General features: G+C 59.6%; 1 protein-coding gene and 1 long non-coding RNA gene across 3 annotated transcripts in view; one reads left to right on the top strand and one right to left on the bottom strand.

Annotated features, from left to right (window-relative positions):
- NECTIN1 (nectin cell adhesion molecule 1) overlaps nucleotides 1-14308 on the top strand; it is a 62952-nt gene extending 48644 nt beyond the window's left edge. For both annotated transcript variants that reach the window (XM_032428151.1, XM_032428152.1), the window contains exons 4-6: nucleotides 135-252; nucleotides 1578-1729; nucleotides 10085-14308. In XM_032428151.1, the coding sequence (XP_032284042.1) occupies nucleotides 135-252; nucleotides 1578-1729; nucleotides 10085-10632 (818 nt within the window). In that variant the 3' untranslated portion in view covers nucleotides 10633-14308. The remainder of the gene's footprint in view (nucleotides 1-134; nucleotides 253-1577; nucleotides 1730-10084) is intronic.
- Nucleotides 7004-17052, bottom strand: part of LOC116647035 — a 46381-nt gene continuing 36332 nt past the window's right edge. Inside the window, exons 2-3 of the long non-coding RNA XR_004302262.1 lie at nucleotides 9308-9571; nucleotides 7004-7342 (exon numbers count right to left, since the gene is read on the bottom strand). This is a non-coding gene — a long non-coding RNA (uncharacterized LOC116647035). The remainder of the gene's footprint in view (nucleotides 7343-9307; nucleotides 9572-17052) is intronic.

Raw genomic sequence — 17052 nt, 5'->3', positions numbered from 1 at the left:
CTCCCCCTTTCTCCGTCTTCCAGCTGGTTCCGTGTCACTGCTATCCTCCCTCCGTTCCCTGTCCGAGGCTCCCTCACTCCAAGTCCTGCTCTCCTGACCTCCCCCTTCTCAAAACATCATCCCTTGCCCCACAGATGAGCCCGAGGTGACCATCGAGGGGTTTGATGGGAACTGGTACCTGCAGCGAATGGACGTGAAGCTCACGTGCAGAGCCGACGCTAACCCCCCCGCCAGCGAGTACCACTGGACCACGTAAGTGCTCTGGGGCTGGCCGGTCGCCCGGCAGGGTACCTAGCTGGTCGCAGGGAGGTACCCCACCCCACCTCCAGGAGCATTAACTGGGGAGGAAATTAGGGTCTCGGTTCAGGTTTCTCAGTGACAAGGGGAGGGGCCGCGAGGGGCCACACATAACACCCCCACGTCTGACAGCATCAGGGTCAGTGGGACAAACCATTCTGCCGGAGGGGGGATTCCCTCATAATCTGCCTGCTTTCTTCTCCCTAATAAAGAATTTTGTCGTTTTCCTTTGGTGATTCAGTCTGAGTGAGTCACTCCCACCCCAGCCCCCGGTATTTATTTTTATCGAGGTGTCCCCAGGGAAGCTGGCTTTCTGGAGCATCCCAGATCTTTCTTTGTTCCCGTTCCTTCTCTCCAGCACCCCCAGATTCTCAAGGAGAGGGCAGCCGTCAGCCCAGCATGCTTGTGTTCATGGCGTGCTTGTCCCATATCCCGTCCTCTGGTTCTTGGCTTCCCAGTCTTTGAGTCTGGCCCTCAAAGGGTCTGGTCCAGCCCTCCAGCCGGCGCTGATAGCCTGAGCCAAGGTTCTTCCCAGAGAAGAGCTGGATGGAACACGTAGAAAGACGGGCATGGGGAAGCCAAGAAGCAGGTTGACGCGGATGGCCAGGAGATGGCTGCCCACATTGTGTCTGTACTCTTGTCCGGGAGGTAGCAGACAGCAGCATGCCCCAGCCAGTTCGCACCTTCCGTCCACTTCCTGGAACCAGAAGTGCTTCTGAAGGTGCAAGTGGCCGGGGCCGGCTTGCCAGTTTCAGCTGTGTGCCTGGGAGCTGCAGGGTCCAACAGAATCGAGGCTCCGTGGATCGGGAGGAAGTCCCCCTGTTTTCCCCAGGAAAAAGGCCTGTGATGTGTCCAGCGAGACAATGAGATAGTGAAATGGAACATGATTCCTCCACATGGGGGTTACCTGAGCAGCTTGTTAAACCAGCAACCCAAGAAACCAGGAGTAGCCAGAAGAGCACTGTGCCAGGAGTCAAAGACCTGGCTAGGACTCCAGTTCTGTCACTTACCCCTGTGTTCCTTGACCTTGAACTTAAGAGTTGCTCATCTGTTCCGTGGGACCAAGTACCTTCCTGTCCTGTCTGCGTTTCAGTGCTGGGACCATCGAGTGTGAAACACAAGAGATTATTGTTGTGGTTGTTTGTCCTCCTTCCAAGACAGACCCTGCCCATTATTCGCTCAGCAAAAGGGCTGGGAGTCTTGGAGGCAGGTGGGTGACGCCGAGGCAGCTTCTGGGCCGGAGAGTCCTAACCCTCTGCCCTGTCTCCCCATCCCCGCAGGCTGAATGGCTCTCTCCCCAAGGGCGTGGAGGCCCAGAACAGAACCCTCTTCTTCAGGGGGCCCATCAACTATAGCCTGGCAGGGACCTACGTGTGTGAGGCCACCAACCCCATCGGCACGCGCTCGGGCCAGGTGGAGGTCAACATCACAGGTAGGAAGCTGCCCCCTGCCCAGCCTCTCTCCCCCAGCCCACTGCTGACGTCCCCCACCTTTGGCTGGTGTCATGTGGGAAGTCTGTGTCTCCTCTTTTCTCCTCTGGTTCCCCCTTAGGCTCTGGCCGTTGGCCTTGCTTTGCTTTTCTCTTTTCTCTGTTACAAGGCTGTGTGTGAGACAGGGTGACCCCTGATCAGAGAGGGGCCAGAGGGAGGCCCCAGCAGGGAAGAAGTAAGTGCCATTTGCAACAATGCTTCTGGGGGTCGGGGGACAGTGGGGCATGGTGGTAGAGCCTGCCCATGTCCTGTGATGCTGGCTGGTGGAGCTCGTCTGTTCCTGCAGCTCAGGAAACCCACGGGGGCGGCAGGGACGCAGGAGGGAAAGCAAGGAGATGGCCCAGAGCCCTGGTGGTCTCGTGCCCTTGACTGAACTTTCCCTGCACTTTTCTCTGTGTCAGTGCGGTTGAGGAGATTCAGCCCCCTGACCTCTCGGGGCCAAGGGAGGGAGCACAGGAGCTAGGATGTTCTGGGGGAGGCCTCCCATGGGTCATGACAGGAGCCACGGACGTCAATGTCTGACAGCTGGCACGTGGACGGTGCTCCGGATATGGGGATAAGACGAGGTGCCTGGAGGCTTGTTGTCAGAATTTACAAAATGTGGGCCGAGTACCTAGCACAGACCAGCAGTCTGTCAATAAATGGCCCGTGCTCTGTGATTATGATCTCGATCTCTATCATTATCATGATTAATGGGAGGATCAGAACAAGCCAACAGAGGGGTACAGTTGCCATCACGAGTTCACAGCCGGAAGAGGGGGTGGCTTTAATATTGTAGCTGAGCTGGTCGTAGGGTAAGAAAGTGACAGAAAGAACCGCCTGGGACAGGAAGTGGTGTCATGCTGCTGCCGAGGTGGACAGGAAGTGACGTCGGGGGTGTGCGTCGTGCGCGGGCAGTGACCTCAGAGAGATGTTGAGCCAGGCTGGGGAGTGTAGGAAGTTGGGCCGTGCTTCCTGGACGGCAGGCACAGGACCTGGGCACGCCCCGGAGAGGCCTCAGCTCTGGGCCTGTGTCTCAGCCGTCAGAGGCCTCGTTGGTGGGTACGTTCCGGGTACAGCTGCCCAAGGAGCAGCCTGACGGCGTCCGGGGTCTGCACCGACCGACCTGCCGTCGGGGCCGTTCCGTCACACCCTTACTGGGGAAGGGGGGTCACTGGTCATTTGCCACTCTCTTCAACCCCCTGCCCTCAGCTCTCTGACTGGTTGAGGTAGTAGAAGCATCTGAGGTGGAGCTGGGCAAAGCTAAGGCAGCCTGTCCTCCAGGCTGAGGCTTGAGGGGGACGGAGGGAAGGGCAGAATCACACACTTCTCCCCTCCTGGAGAAGCTCAGTAGGAACCTCACAGGGGCCCAAGCTCTGGCCGTGGAGCCGAGGGGCAGACGAGGATGAGGGGTACTGGTAAGGGAGCGTGACCACGCCGCAGTGAGGCGTGTCCTTGGAGGGACGACACAGACGGGCCTCAGCGTGTGGCTCTTCTCTCAGTCTGTAATACAGAGATCTTCACCCTCACCTCTGGCCAGATGCGTGCTCGCACACACCGAGCCCTCCCTGGGTGGGGGTACCTTCCCCAGTGGTGGATCACAGACACAACCACTCCGTCACCCTCCACCACTCGGGCTCTTTGGGGAAACAGCGGACTGGGCAATCACAGGAGGAAGCCAAGAAACCTGGGAGCAGCGATCGCCCGTGATCCTACCCCTGGCATGAGTGGACCAGTCAGAGGCCCTTCTAGGCTTATGGGGCCAAGTGGTGCTACCCAGCCCCAGAGGCAGGGCTGGGACAGCAAAGTCAGGGCGTCCCTTCTCCCAAAGCTCAGGAGGGTGCAGGATGCCCGTGAGTGCAGGGCTGCTCATCAGGGAGTCACACCAGGTCCAGGAGCAGGGAGGAAGGGAAGGGGCACTTCCCAGGCCCAGGCTACAGAACAAAGAGGAAAGAAGCCAGCTGTGGAGGCGGGCCATCTCCTGGCGGCTGATGGCCGCAGTAGTGCCCCGCATGGGATCTGTGGTCAGGCCTCGCTGGCCTCGTGGCCGGGGGCGCCAAGCTGCCCAGGGCTCCAACTGGAAGAGGCACGCAGCCTATCCTCCTGTGCTCCCCAGAGGTATGGAGCGGGGCACGGGTGGCAACCAAAGTCACACATGTGGGTGGTGAGAAGGGCCTTGCGTAAGGACACTCCTGTTGCCAGCCCAGTTAGGCAGAAGCCAGGGAAGCGTGACACTCACTGAATCATTGACGGGCCCAGGAGCTGTTTCGCCGGCCGTCCCGAGGGAAGGAGGGACGATCTCACAGCCCCTCTGGAGGGGTCAGCCAGGAAGCCTGAGCCTCTTCAGAGCTGTGCGTTCCCGTGCTCATGGACAATTTACGAGCAGCCACCAACGCCACCAGCCCTCATCCTGCATCAGCTAGTGTCTGTCGCGTTCTCTGGGGGCCCAGTCCGAGGGACACAGCCATGCCCTGGGCTCCAAGCCCCGCTGGTCAGGAGGGAATGCATGAGTGAGACGGATAAGTGGAAATTTAATTTTTCATCCTGGCCATCCGTTCGGGTAATAGCTTTGCCCTGGGCGCATCTGGAGAGGAAAATGAAGAGCAGCTGGGGCAAGAGGGGGAGGAGGCGGGCAGCAGGGAGTGTGCCAAAGGCACGTGCGTGTGCGGGGCACTGGACCCGCACACACACACTGTAGCTGGGGCTTCTCAGGGCCCCGGATGGTGCGGAAGGTGGCATTTGAGTTGTTCCTACAAGGATGAGTGAGTGGGCAGTGATGGAGGGTGGGGGTTCGCCAGCAGGGGAAGCTTGTGGGAGGAAAATGGTGGGAGCCAAGTGGGCAGGACCGGAAGGAGTGGGGCTTTCTCTGTGTTGTCAAAGGGGAGTCTCTGGGGGGTTCTCAGCAGAGAAGCAGCACGGTGAGGCAGGTGGCTTAGACCAAGCATTTGAGAGGCTGTGTGGATGGCAGCAGGGGACCAGTTAGGGGCTGTACAGTGAGGGCGTCCCTAGTGGGAAGCAGCAGGCCTGGGCCGCGGCCACGGGGATAGGGAGACGGACTCACCAGAATTTGTGCGTACATGTCCACGGGGCCCATGAGGAGCAAGTTCATGGGGTTAGCCCAGGAGTCCCCAGCAAACCAGTGAGCTCCCCTCCCTTCTCCCTCTGCGGGTAATGCAGAGAGTAGGGAGAGGTGCTCAGGGTGTGGCCTTGACCAGACTCGAGAGGCCAAATGGGGCAGCATCTGCCCCTGGGACCGGGCTTGTCAGGAGGAGCAGAGAGGGAGGGGTGTCTGCCCCAGTCCCCGCTTCCGGTGAAGTCCCGGGCGCATCCACTGGGCGTGACCACTGGAGGGTGAAGGTAACAGGTCTCCCTCTTAGACTGGGAGTTCTTGTCACCAAGTGTTGGTGGGGCTTCGGGGTCCATCTGGAACGGAGGGTGTGTGTGAGCCTGCAAGGGAGCGTGCCTGTGAGCGTGTGAACGTGCGCTGGCAAGCCGGCGGGCGCCTGTCCGCATGCTGCGCGTGCACGCGGCTGGGTGGCAGTCGGGCCTCTCTGCGGGCTGGCGAATGGCGGTGCGCTGGGCTGTCGGTGCGCAGGCAGCTGCATCCGGGCCCCTGGGAGGACTGGCTGCTGCTCCAGCCTGACGGGGCCCTGCCCGGTGGCCTGCTGGCAGCCGCTCCGGGAGCAGAGGGCCGCCCAGAGCCTGACGTCAGGCCCGCGGCCACCGCCCTGCACCCTGGCAGGTGTAGCGCTCCCAGCTCGCCGGCCCCCTCGGGCCCAGAGCACTCCTGCCTGCCTGCCGAAGCTCCGGCCTCGGGTCCGAAGCAAGCCCCTACCTTCTCTTGCACCCCAAACCTCCTCCGGGGCCTGGCTCCAGACGAAAACCCTGGCCTCCCCTCCGCCTCAGCCCCGTCCCCAGCCCCCCTACGGGCCCACCCACCTCAGTCAGGAAAGCACAGCCGCAAAGGGATGCTGAGCTCCCACCGCCGCCCCCAGGGGCCCGGCCAGCCCGCCAGCCCAGAGGGGAGGCTGCAGTCAGAGGGGGCATTACGGTGTGAGGGAGGCCGGGAGGGACCCCATGCCCCAGCTGCTCTCTCCCCGGTCCGCCGGGGCCCCTGAGGCTCTGCTGCTGGTGCTGAGCGTGACCGTCGGAAGGACAGAGGGGACCAGTGCTCCACTCCACACAAGCAGCCGCCTCTGCTCGCCGGTGAGCTAGGCCCTCCTGTCTGCTCCCTCTGCACCCTCACCCGGCGTCCGCACTCTGAAGTCCGCCATCCTCTACCTCTAGGCAGACCTGGACACAGAGCAGCAAAAATAACCAGGGTTCCCCTTGGTCCCAAAAGGTCCCCAGGGAAGAGTAAACCTCCTTCGGGCTTGGGGGGAAGAAAGTGAAACAGAAGGACCTAGAGGGGAAAGACACTCGCCTTGACAGGATTCATTCAACAAATATTCCTGAACTCTGGCCACCTGCCAGGCAGGCGAGGTGCTTGGGAATACATCAATGAGCCAAAGTCCCTGTCCCTCTGGAGTGAGTGTTTTAGTACAGAAGGACACACAGCAGACGACAGAGGAAATACATCAGAAGAATCACGTGGTCATTTTGAAAGTGACATGGAGCAAAGAAGAGCAGGATCAAGGGGTCACAAGGGCTGGGGCGGGGTTCGTGAGCCGCGCTTTGAAATAGGGCAGTCGGGGAAGGAAGGCCTTGGCGAGAAGGGGATCTCGGTGAGAAGCTTGAGCCAGGCCTTGACAGAGGTGAGGGGGTGGCCATGGGACACCTAGGGGAAGAGTCTGCCGGGGTGCAGGGCGGCCTGTGCAAAGGCCCTGAGGAAGCCTGGAGAGGAATGAACCAGGAGGAAAGCAAGGGATGGTATCAGAGGTGAGGAGCAGAGGCACAGGTCACGTAGGCGATTTTAAACTCTCTAGATTTAACAGGCTCTCTGTGGCTGTTGTGTTCAAAATCATCTCTAGAAGGAAAATGTAGAATCAGGGAAGCCAGTTAGACAGCTGTTGCAATAATGCGGGTGACAGGGGCGCCTGGGCGGCTCAGTTGTTAAGTGTCTGCCTTCGGCTCAGGTCATGATCCCGGGGTCCTGGGATCGAGCCCCGCATCGGGCTCCCTGCTCAGCGGGCAGTCTGCTTCTCCCTCTGCCCCTCCTCCCACACGTTCTCTCAATCTCTCTCTCTTTCTCTCTCTCAAATAAATAAAATCTTTAAAAAAATTAATGCAGGTGACAGGTGATGGTGGCTTGGATTAGGGACAGAGCAATGGTAGAAAGTGGTCAGCTTCTAGATTTACTCTGAATTCGATTTACAGACTAATTTGGGACCTAAGTCGCTCTCATGAAACAGGTAATACAGCCAACTCTACCATACTGTGATTAGTGGGGCCCAAAAAATTCGGTCTAGTCCAGTAAAATGTTGGAGAGCTTTATTTTTTCATTGGGTCTCTGCTGTCACAGAAAGCATAAAAATAAATATAACGGAACTGGGACCGCACACAGCTGTAACGCAGCTGAATAGAAACAGTCCCAGATGATCATGAGGCTGCCACTTCCCCAACCCCTCTCCTCGTTCCTACAAAAAAAAAAGAGAATTGTAGCCATTTGAAAACTTGAAAGAACAGAAATAGGCACAAGGGAATGAGGAAGGGCATTCCTGGAAGGGCCAACAGCACCAGCAAAGGCTTGCAGTAAACAATCAACGTGGACAGCGAGGATGGCGAGCTAGCCAAAGCCAAGATCAAGTGGCATGATGGGAGTTCTGGAGCCCAGACTGGCACGGTCCAGCGGGCACTGGGGACATCGTTGCTACTCTTCGAAAAAGGGAATGGTAGTGTCCACACAGTGGAAATTAACCTGGTGACTCTGGACAGAGTGACTAAAAGGGGACAGAGACCAAATGGAGGTAGGAGATTCCAGGACTCTACTACCGTAAAACCTGGCATGAAGTGATAAAATATTGAATAGGAAGAGTCAACAAGATTTGATGGAAAGATTTGAAAGGAAAGGTAGATCCCTCCATGTGGATGCCTTTCTTACTCTCTTGGCCTCTCCAAGTCCTCGCCATTCTTCAAGAATTCTTTTCCAAGAAGCCTTTGCTAACTCCAGGCCACAGTGTTCTCCCTCCCCTGCACTCCTGAGGCACTTCTCTGCCAGTGCCCTTGATTGTCTGCATGCGGCTTTGTCCCTAAGGGTGTCATTTGGTTCCCTAGATAGGCTGTGAGTTTCTTGTATCCTGTGACTAGCAAAATAGATGCTCCATAAATGTTTGTTAATTGGGTAGGTGGCTGGATGGGTAAATGGGTGGATAGGTGGAGGGATGGGTGGATGGGTAGGTGGGTGAGTGGATGGATGGTGGATAGGTAGATGGATGGTGGATGGATGGATTGGTGGATAGATCAGTAGATGGGTGGGTGGATGGGTGAAGTGAGAGGCAGGTTAGAGAAGAGAGAGCACTCAGATCTAGAGTGAGAACTGAGGAGGTAGCAGGCAGGGTGAAAGTACAGAGGAGGCTAGGTTCCTGATAGCTGCCTTTGGGGCACGCCTTGTGGAGGCAGCTCCCACTTCATGGCGAGCAGGGGTGTAGCCCTTTTAAAGGCAATGAACAGATGGGACCTGGTGAAGCAGGAGAAGCTTGAGGTTCCAGGGAAACTGTTCTGGAAGCAGGCGGGGAGGACAAATAGTCAGTAAATATTTATTGGGCAGTCACTCGGTGACCTGCGCTGAGGACACAGTGGTGACAAGTGGTTGTCCTTCCTGCATGTGGAGAGGCCAGGAACAGGAGCATCTGGGTGGTCCCTGCTCAGCCATGTGACTGCAAGCACATCGCCTCCCCTTCCTTGGGCCTCTGTGTTTTCATTAGCCCGTCCAGCCTGGACTCCCAGGAGTCCTTTCCTCTGCTCGAGCCTCTGCCCTGCTCCTGCCTGCTGCGGGCAGCACCCCACCCACTCCCACACAGGGGCTGGCTTCCACTCGGGAGGAGGGAACGGGCTCACAGGAGGAGCAGAATTCCCTTGGAGCGGGTGATGCTCATTCAAGGGATCAAGCTGGCAGGAACCGATTCCCAGAGACCAGAAAAATAAATGCCCAAACCCTACACCTTCACTTGGGCCTGAGAGAAGAGCACCTAGAATAGCCGGGCAGCCCTCACAGGCTCGCCCTGAACCTGCCCACCAGCACCTCCTGACCGTGGCCAGCCGTGGTCTCCGGTGCCACCCTGTGGTGGTGCTGGGAACCGCCTCCCTCAGCCTCACCTCCCCCCAGTCTGGCCTCTGGCAAGGAAGGCCCTGTAAGGAGAGGGTAGGGGCAGCACTGACCAGAGCGCAGGCGCTCCCTCACCCAGCCTGCCCGCCTGCCCGCCCGCTTCCTTTCTCTCTCCTCCACCTTTCCTGCCTCCTGGTTTCCACCCTGTCGTCGGGGTGCACGTTTGCACACAAACATTCGGCACATCAGCACAGGCATGCGGGCTGGCCACGACGGCCAGGGTGTGCCCCGGCACGAGCTCCCCTGTGTGTTCGCGGCATCGTGGCCATGTACTCACGTGCGCTCGCGCCTCCTTCCTGCACAGCCGTGCCGAGCATCTTCCGCTCCTAGCCCAGGCTGCCAGCACCCTTGGCACCCACCTTGCCCTCCGGGGCCAGACCGCAGCCAAGAACCACAGCCCTGGTTTCTGGCACTCCCAGGGCATCATTGGGACCAGCCTGGGAGCCCATCCTCTTCCCTGTGCCCAGGGGAGCACGTGAAATCAGACGTGGGGCACCCAGTGACCCGCAGGTGTCCGGCACAGGGTTACCACAGGCTCTCCCTGCAAAAGAACCGATGTTGCATCATTGGCTGGTGGCCTCAGGCAGGTTGTTCAACCTCTCTGAGCCTCGTGCCGTCGTGCGTTGAATGGAAAGTAATAGCACACTTATATCATGGGGTGCCGGGACGGTGACTGGCAGCTAGGGGACATTGGGTCGGGGTGGGCTGGCTGGCACCACAGCCAAGGAGAAAGCCAGCATGGAGGCTCCGGGGCTCCAGCACTCTCTGCCTCTCCTCTCGCTCCACCTACAACACCGTGGTGCATTGGGCTCCTGGAGGGTTGGCGGCTCCCAGAGGGGTGGGGGCCCCCGGAGGGGTGGGGCGCCGACGGGTGGCAGCTCCCGGAGGGTGGGGCGCCGATGAGCCTGCGGAACCGGAGCCGCCCTTGGGCCTTGGGCCCGCTTCCTGGCCTTTCCATCCCCTGCCTCCCTCCCTCCGTCCCTGCCACCGCTGCCGAGTCCCCCTCGGGAGCAGACACTGACACTGTCCCCCTCCATGTCTTTTCCTCCCCCAGAGTTCCCCTACACCCCGTCTCCTCCCGAACACGGGCGGCGCGCAGGGCCGGTGCCCACGGCCATCATTGGGGGCGTGGCGGGGAGCATCCTGCTGGTGGTGATCGTGGTCGGAGGGATCGTGGTGGCCCTGCGCCGGCGCCGGCACACCTTCAAGGGCGACTACAGCACCAAGAAGCACGTGTACGGCAACGGCTACAGCAAGGCGGGCATCCCCCAGCACCACCCGCCCATGGCCCAGAACCTGCAGTACCCGGACGACTCGGACGATGAGAAGAAGCCCGGCCCCCTGGGTGGGAGCAGCTACGAGGAAGAGGAGGAGGAGGAGGGCGGCGGAGGGGGCGAGCGCAAGGTGGGCGGCCCCCACCCCAAATACGACGAGGACGCCAAGCGGCCCTACTTCACCGTGGATGAGGCGGAGGCCCGTCAGGACGGCTACGGGGACCGGACTCTGGGCTACCAGTATGACCCCGAGCAGCTGGACTTGGCCGAGAACATGGTTTCTCAGAACGACGGGTCTTTCATTTCCAAGAAGGAGTGGTACGTGTAGCCGCCTCCCTCCGGAGCCTCTGTCTGCGCCCCTTTCTCCCCAGCCCCCACCCGCACGCCCCCTGCCCGTCCCCGTGCCCACTCCTCCAGGAGCTCCACAGAGACTCACCCAGCCGCCCAAAGCCAGCCCCGCACTCCTGGGGAGCGGGCAGCCCAGGGCAGCTGCGACCTGGCTTGGTGTTGATCTCCCCGGCCCCGGCCCTCCCCGTGCTGTCGTGTTCACTGTGGCTTTGGTGTCGCTGCACCTTTCCTCCTGTGGCCCTCCGCCTGCCCTCTGTGCGGGGAGCCCTGTTCTCGTCTTGTGGACCTGGGCACCCCTCCAGGGCTTGGGGAGCCAGCCCTCCCCCCCCCCCAACACTGGAATCTGTTTGTGTCCTTTCCACTGTGGGTGGAGGGCTGAGCGGGCTCCCGGGGGAGAAGCCCCACCCCACCCCCAGATGCTGCTCCTCTTTTCCCAGGGAGAGGGAGCCCAGTCCTCCCTGCCACGAGCAGCCGGGAGCTCGGACCCCCGGTCTAGACAGCCATTGCACCCGAGAGGCAGGGATATGCTTCTCCAAAGCACCCAGGGTAGTCTTGTTACGTGAATCGAGTTGAGGTCCCCACCCAGGGCCTAGGGCAGTGTGTTTTCCCGGTGAGGTTGGTTTTACATTTTTTTTCCTCATTGGCCAACGGAGAGTGAAGTTGGCCCAGCTCTGGTGTGTCTCTCCTCTTGACCCCTATCTGCTCCCCACACAGTGGGGCTCCGGGTGGACTCTGGCCCACGCTTCCCATACGCCTCTACCAACACATGATGCAGACACCTACATGCACACTCACCGCTCATGTCCACCCCTCGTTCCCCTGGGGTCACATGCCCTTGCAGGCTGGACACCGCCGGGGCCCACCCCTCTGTTCCACCTCTTCCCCTCCCAGCTGAGGATGGGGACACCTTCAGAAGTTTCCGGGGACAGCTGAGACCAGGGCCCCCTGGAGCCTCTATCCTAGGAGCTCAGGCTGGCCCTAAAATGCTGCTTTCGGCAGGGGAGTTTCTCAGACTTCTCCCTTATCTGTCAAGTGCTAGCTCGATTCTCCTGGGGAGCCAGGGCCGGGGTCCCTAGGATGTCCAGGTGTCAGAAGTGACCGAGTACCACCATGGAGAGCAATGGGGAGGGAGTCTACGGGAGAAGCTTTGCAAACACAGATGCTGAAGAGTGCAGCTGGTACCCCACCCCCCAAGGCCAATGCAGATGTTCTGGGCTTGCCAGGAAGTACAGGGGCAGTGGGGTAGCCAGGAATCCTGGCTCAGCTACACCTGGTCGCCATTCTGGGAGGCGGAGGGGGTGGGGGATCCTTGGGAAAGCTTTCCCTTTGAGTTACAGATTCCCTCCTTGAATGGGGCTCTGGATTCCCATCAGTCACCCAGGACGAGGGCTTCCTCTCTGTACAGTGGGGGAAAGGCCCCTCCCAGCCCTCTCCGTTCCCCCCAGCTCAAAGTGCCTCAGTTCCTCCATCTGCCCACCCTGGTCCCCCCAGCACTCTAGATAGGAAAGACCCTGGGATGGGAGAGGCAGGCTCAGGCCTGCCCATTAGGGTTCCAGTTAACTCAGTCCAGGCTGTCAGGGGCTCTGTGGGATGGCAAGTGTTGGGGGGGAAGGGAAGCAGACCACTCTGTGCCCCACGGGCACCGACCTACCTGCCATAGGCTTCCCAAGGGAGCCCCAGCCCCCAGCCACCCTCCCCTCCCCTCCATGGTGCTGCTATTGAACCCCCGGCCAGCACTTGTCTCTGCCCTGGCGACCCTGGGCCCACCAGCTGGGCCACCCTCACCCAGCCCCCACTGCCCTCACCCCAGCCCTGGCTGCCCAGTAGCCACGTAGCAGAAGTCTGAAGCCATGCCAGCCCTGGGGCAGCTCTCCTCTCTTGGGCATTGGGGATGCTGGATGGGGTGGAGTTGGGGAAGAACATTCTGGGGTCTTTCTAGCCACAGGGCAGAGGGGGGCAGAGGAGCTGGGCTGCTTCTCCTAGCAGTATTAGTGTCCCCCCAGGGCAGAGGACCTTTTCCATGTTACATCACTGCCCCATCCCACCTCACAGCATTCTGGCCCTTCTGTTTGGTCTCCTGGCCCCCAGGCAGGAGGAAGTCCCAGGGGCCTACCTGATAGAGGCATTCTCTGTCTTCTTGAAACCATGAAACTGAAAGAACTCTTCCTCCTGTGTCCCCCTTATCCTACACTGCCACCCCCTATTCCTCATTATATGATGTACTTAGGAGGGCCCCTGGGCCCAGCCAAAGCACTGAGTCCCCCTTAAGACACCTCCATACCCTTCCCCCAAGCAAAGCACAAACTGGGACCCATGCCACATGCATGGGCCATGTGGGAGGCTCCTGCCTGTCCGAGAACCCTGCAGCACACCTAGCGGGGCAGTTGCTAGTCGGGGGCCAAAGGTAGGCATGAGGCAGGCAGGGGTCTGCACTCAGGCCTGGGAAGGTGGGGTTTTCCATGCCCCAAGTCTGCGGGAAGGTGGGCCCTGCTGCTGGGCCCCCCCATAGCCCACTGCCAAGGGGAGGTCTGGCCCAACAGAGTAGATGAGGACATTCCGCTTCTCCTTCATGCCCCCAGCCTGAGCTGAGCTTCTGCCTTTGCTGGAAATGAAATAAACTTGGTATTCCTTGTGCCAAGGCATCCCCCAGTTGTCACCCTGCCTCTTGTTACCCTCCCTGTCCTTGCCCCCCTCCCCTGACCCCCCCTATTTCTTTAAGATTTTGATATTGTTCTAATGTGTAAACAAACCATCTGAGTCCCCTTCCATCAGAAGGAGCTGAAAAGCAGCAGCGTGGGATCGGTGATCACGAGCAGGCACACGCAGCCACGGCAGGCCCAGTCCACGCACTCGCGGGGCACACGCCCCTCCAACAGACCCAAGCACAGGTGCCCCGGCGCACGCGCAGCCTCGGCAGGGGGCTGGGCTGGTCCTGCTGAAAGCCCCGCGGGGAGAGGTGAATTCCCAGTGCTCAGGCCAGTAGAGAGACTCACGGGGGCCTCGTTTCCCTGGGCGTGTGCCCCCTCTGCCAGCCCCCTCCCACGTGCCCAAGCCACTGGTGCAATAATTTTTTCTGCCATCCTCCAAGCAGAGGAATCGGGAATGGTGTTAGGTGGATGAGGCCCGGGAGGAGGAGGGAGCTCGCAGGCCTCCGGGGCCCCGGACGGACCTCTCCACCAGGAGCCCGCGCCCACCAAGGAGCAGGCGGGCCCCTCCCAGGCCCCCGCACCCACAGAGAGCCCTGCTCTGGCCTCGGGCGCCCGGGAGCAGGCCCTGAGAGGGCCCCTGGGGCCTCTCGCTGCTACTGTCCCACTGGAAGGCCAGAGGTGCCCCTGCTCCAGGTGCTACTGCTCTTCCGACTCCTGCTGTGAGGAACAGGATTCTGGTCTGGAAAACAGTGGTTTCCTCTCTTTGTATAAAACGGTAACAAAATCCAGGAGAAGCTGCCGCCCCTCACCTCTGAGTGCGCTGCGCTACCTTGCCTTCAGTTTCTTCGTCACAGTTTCGTCTTTGGTCCCGGGGACGGCCCAGCAGGTTCTCCTGGTTCTGACCCGGGGGGTGTTTGCATCACCCCCTTTTACTTGTATAAAAAAAATGATGGGTTGAAAAATGTACTGAGGAAAAAAAATGTACTTTTTTATAAATAAAGTGTTTAAAACAACCCTGGCTGCCTGTGTCGCTCACTCCTCGCCTCCCGGCGGTGGCCACGCCATGGGCGCGGGGACAGGGTCAGGCTGGAGACCGGCCGGCACAGTGGGGAAGGGCAAGGAGCCTCCAGCCGGCGCCCCCCCGGGGTGGCTCTGGGACAGCGAGGACGGAGAGCCCTGCAGGAGCCCGGCCCCGGGGCGAGGGGCCTGCCTGAGACCTCACCCCAGCTCACGAGCTGCCCCGAAGCCTCGCCCACGCACAGGAACACGGTGGGCAGCAGCGGCGGGCACGGGCGGGGAGGCCTTGGGGACGCTGGCTGAGGCAGCCCCCCGCCCCCGCCAGCTGGCCCGAGCCCCTGCCTTCCTGCCCCACAGCCGCAGAGCACAGCTCAGGCTGCTTCCATTTCCCCCTTCTCGCCCACTCCCTGCTGTCCCGCTCCTTCCTGCCGAGTCCCCTCCTGCGGTTGTTTGGAGGGGAAAACGAGCAGTGTCACACCTGTTGTGTCAGACACACTGGGGACAGGGGCGAGATGGGGAGCTTGATCCTTTCATCTTCTGTTTCAAGCAGACGGCTAGGACCTGTCCCCTACCAGCTCTCTCCCAGTGATCTCTCGGCGGGGGGCGGGGGGGGGCGCCGGGGCTGGTTGCAGGGAAGGGCTCCTCCTTCCTTGGTCACCTCCCCCCCACCCCCAAACTCCAGCACCATCTGCTTCCCATCTCCTGAGCTGGAATGCAGGACAAATCGGTCGTGGGTGGGAGTGGCAGGGGCTTCCCCCCCCCACACCCTCTTACCACCAGTAGCATCTCCTTTCACTGAAATCTACACCATATGCCCCTGAGGAAGGGGGGGGAGGATGCTGGAGGCCAAGGTGGCCACTTAGCAGAAAGCCCTCCTGCTCATCTGGGGTGAAGCCCATCCTCCACACCTAGGATCCGGTGGGGTGGGGAGGCCGGGGCAGGCGGAATCGGGGAATCAGGCGTGGAGAAGAAGCCAGCAGCTGTTGGTAGCTGGCTGGGCCCCTCGCTGGGAGGCCAGACCAGCACCCCAGACTGTTTAGATGCTGATTCTCGAATGAGATGCAAATTGGTTGTTTAAGTGGTCACTTCCTCAGTTTTCCGAGCTGTCCGTTTAAGTTAAATTTTAATTTGCGCAGGCAATAAATGCTTAATTACATTATTAATATATTGGAAGAGAGCAGTGGACAGAACATCCTAATTGGCATTTAACTAGAGCGTTCCAGCAAATTAGCCAAGACTTTCCCCGGCAGCGGAAGGAGGGCCAGCCAATTAGTCCCAGGCACAGACTCTCTGGGCCAGAGAAGCCAGATCTAGCCCCTTCCCCCAGGGTCCCAGGAGTCCAGGGCACAGCTCGCTCTCTAGTTGCTAGTTGAGCTAGACTCAGGAAGAACTTTGCTCGTTGGGCTCCTTCTGCCCAAACCTCAACCCTCAGCCCTATCCCCACATCCCTACCCTCAGCACAGCAGAGGACCAAACGCTGGGTGGCCTGGGGATAGGACCCGCCTCTGTGGCTAAGGTCCCCCTGGGGTGTGCCCACCACTGCCCTCCCTCAGCTGTGGGCCCGGGACTAAGATAGCTGGGCAACCAGAGCTCCTTTCTGGATACCATGGATGCCTCTCTCCCTTCCTCCTGACCTTGACCACTCTGATTGCAGATGGTGAAGAGAATAAACTTGATGAGGGATTCATATTTTTTTTACTCACACATTCATTCATTCATTCATTTGGCCACCCTGGGCCAGGCCACTCCTGAGCTCCTGTGATGGTCCCGCCCAGAGTCCTTGCTTTCAAAGAATTCCGAGGCTCCAGGGGTCCCAAATTCCAAAACAGCCAGGGCCTGCTAGCCACAGGTTGAGCTGTGTGTAAAGCCCTATGGGAGCACAGAACAGGAATGGCTAATTTTGCTTGGGAAGGTCTGAAAGGCTTGTGACGTTTCCCCTGGGCCTGAAAGATGTGTAGGAGTTCTCCAGACCAGGAGTGTTTAAGAGTATCCCAGGCTAACTTGAGAATTTAGCGTCTTATATTAGTTGTTCTAAAAGAGATCATTCTAGTCCAACATGCTCATTCGGCCCAATGAGAACTGAAGCCAGGAGAGGAAGCTAAGGCTTGGCAACCAGACCATCAGAACGCATGTGCTGAACATGCTCAGGGGGCCAGAGCCAGGTCTTGAGCAGGAGGAGTGGGGGAAATCAGAGAAGGGGGCGGCACCAGCCTAACTCTGGAGAATGCCAGACCCGACACCAGTTTCGATTCAACCATGGGGCAGTGTGAACCCCCGTGGGTTATAAACTGGGTTTGTGGGAACCACTTTTGGTGTTGAGCAGAGAAGATGGTAGGATTCTGACACCACGTCCAATGTGCATTTTCTGCCACGCCACCAAGCAATAAACTCAATCCGAACACTGTCGACCTGGAGGGAGCAGCAGATCCCACAGGCTAGGGGCTCAGTCCCAAAAGACTGTCCCCCACCCCAAACGCCAGGGTCACGTCCAGCTTGTCACCTGTGCTTCCGACCCATGAACTAGAAATCAGAGGTTCCTTGGGTTCAATTAATTTGCTAGAGTGGCTCACAGAACTTAGGAAACCAGTTAACTCAGTAGATCACCTGTTCACTATTAAAGGCTATAACTCCTAGAAGAGCCACATAGGGCAAGGCACGTGGGAAGGGGCCGGAGCTTCTCTTCCCGCACCTGTGTGGGGTCACCAAGCCAGAAGCTCTCCAAACCCTGTCCCTTT

This window comes from Phoca vitulina, unplaced genomic scaffold, assembly GCF_004348235.1.
Source record: "Phoca vitulina isolate PV1807 unplaced genomic scaffold, GSC_HSeal_1.0 scaffold38, whole genome shotgun sequence".
Taxonomy (NCBI): domain Eukaryota; kingdom Metazoa; phylum Chordata; class Mammalia; order Carnivora; family Phocidae; genus Phoca; species Phoca vitulina.
The sequence above is the reverse complement of the archived record's forward strand: the minus strand, read 5'-3'. Positions and strand labels throughout refer to the sequence as shown.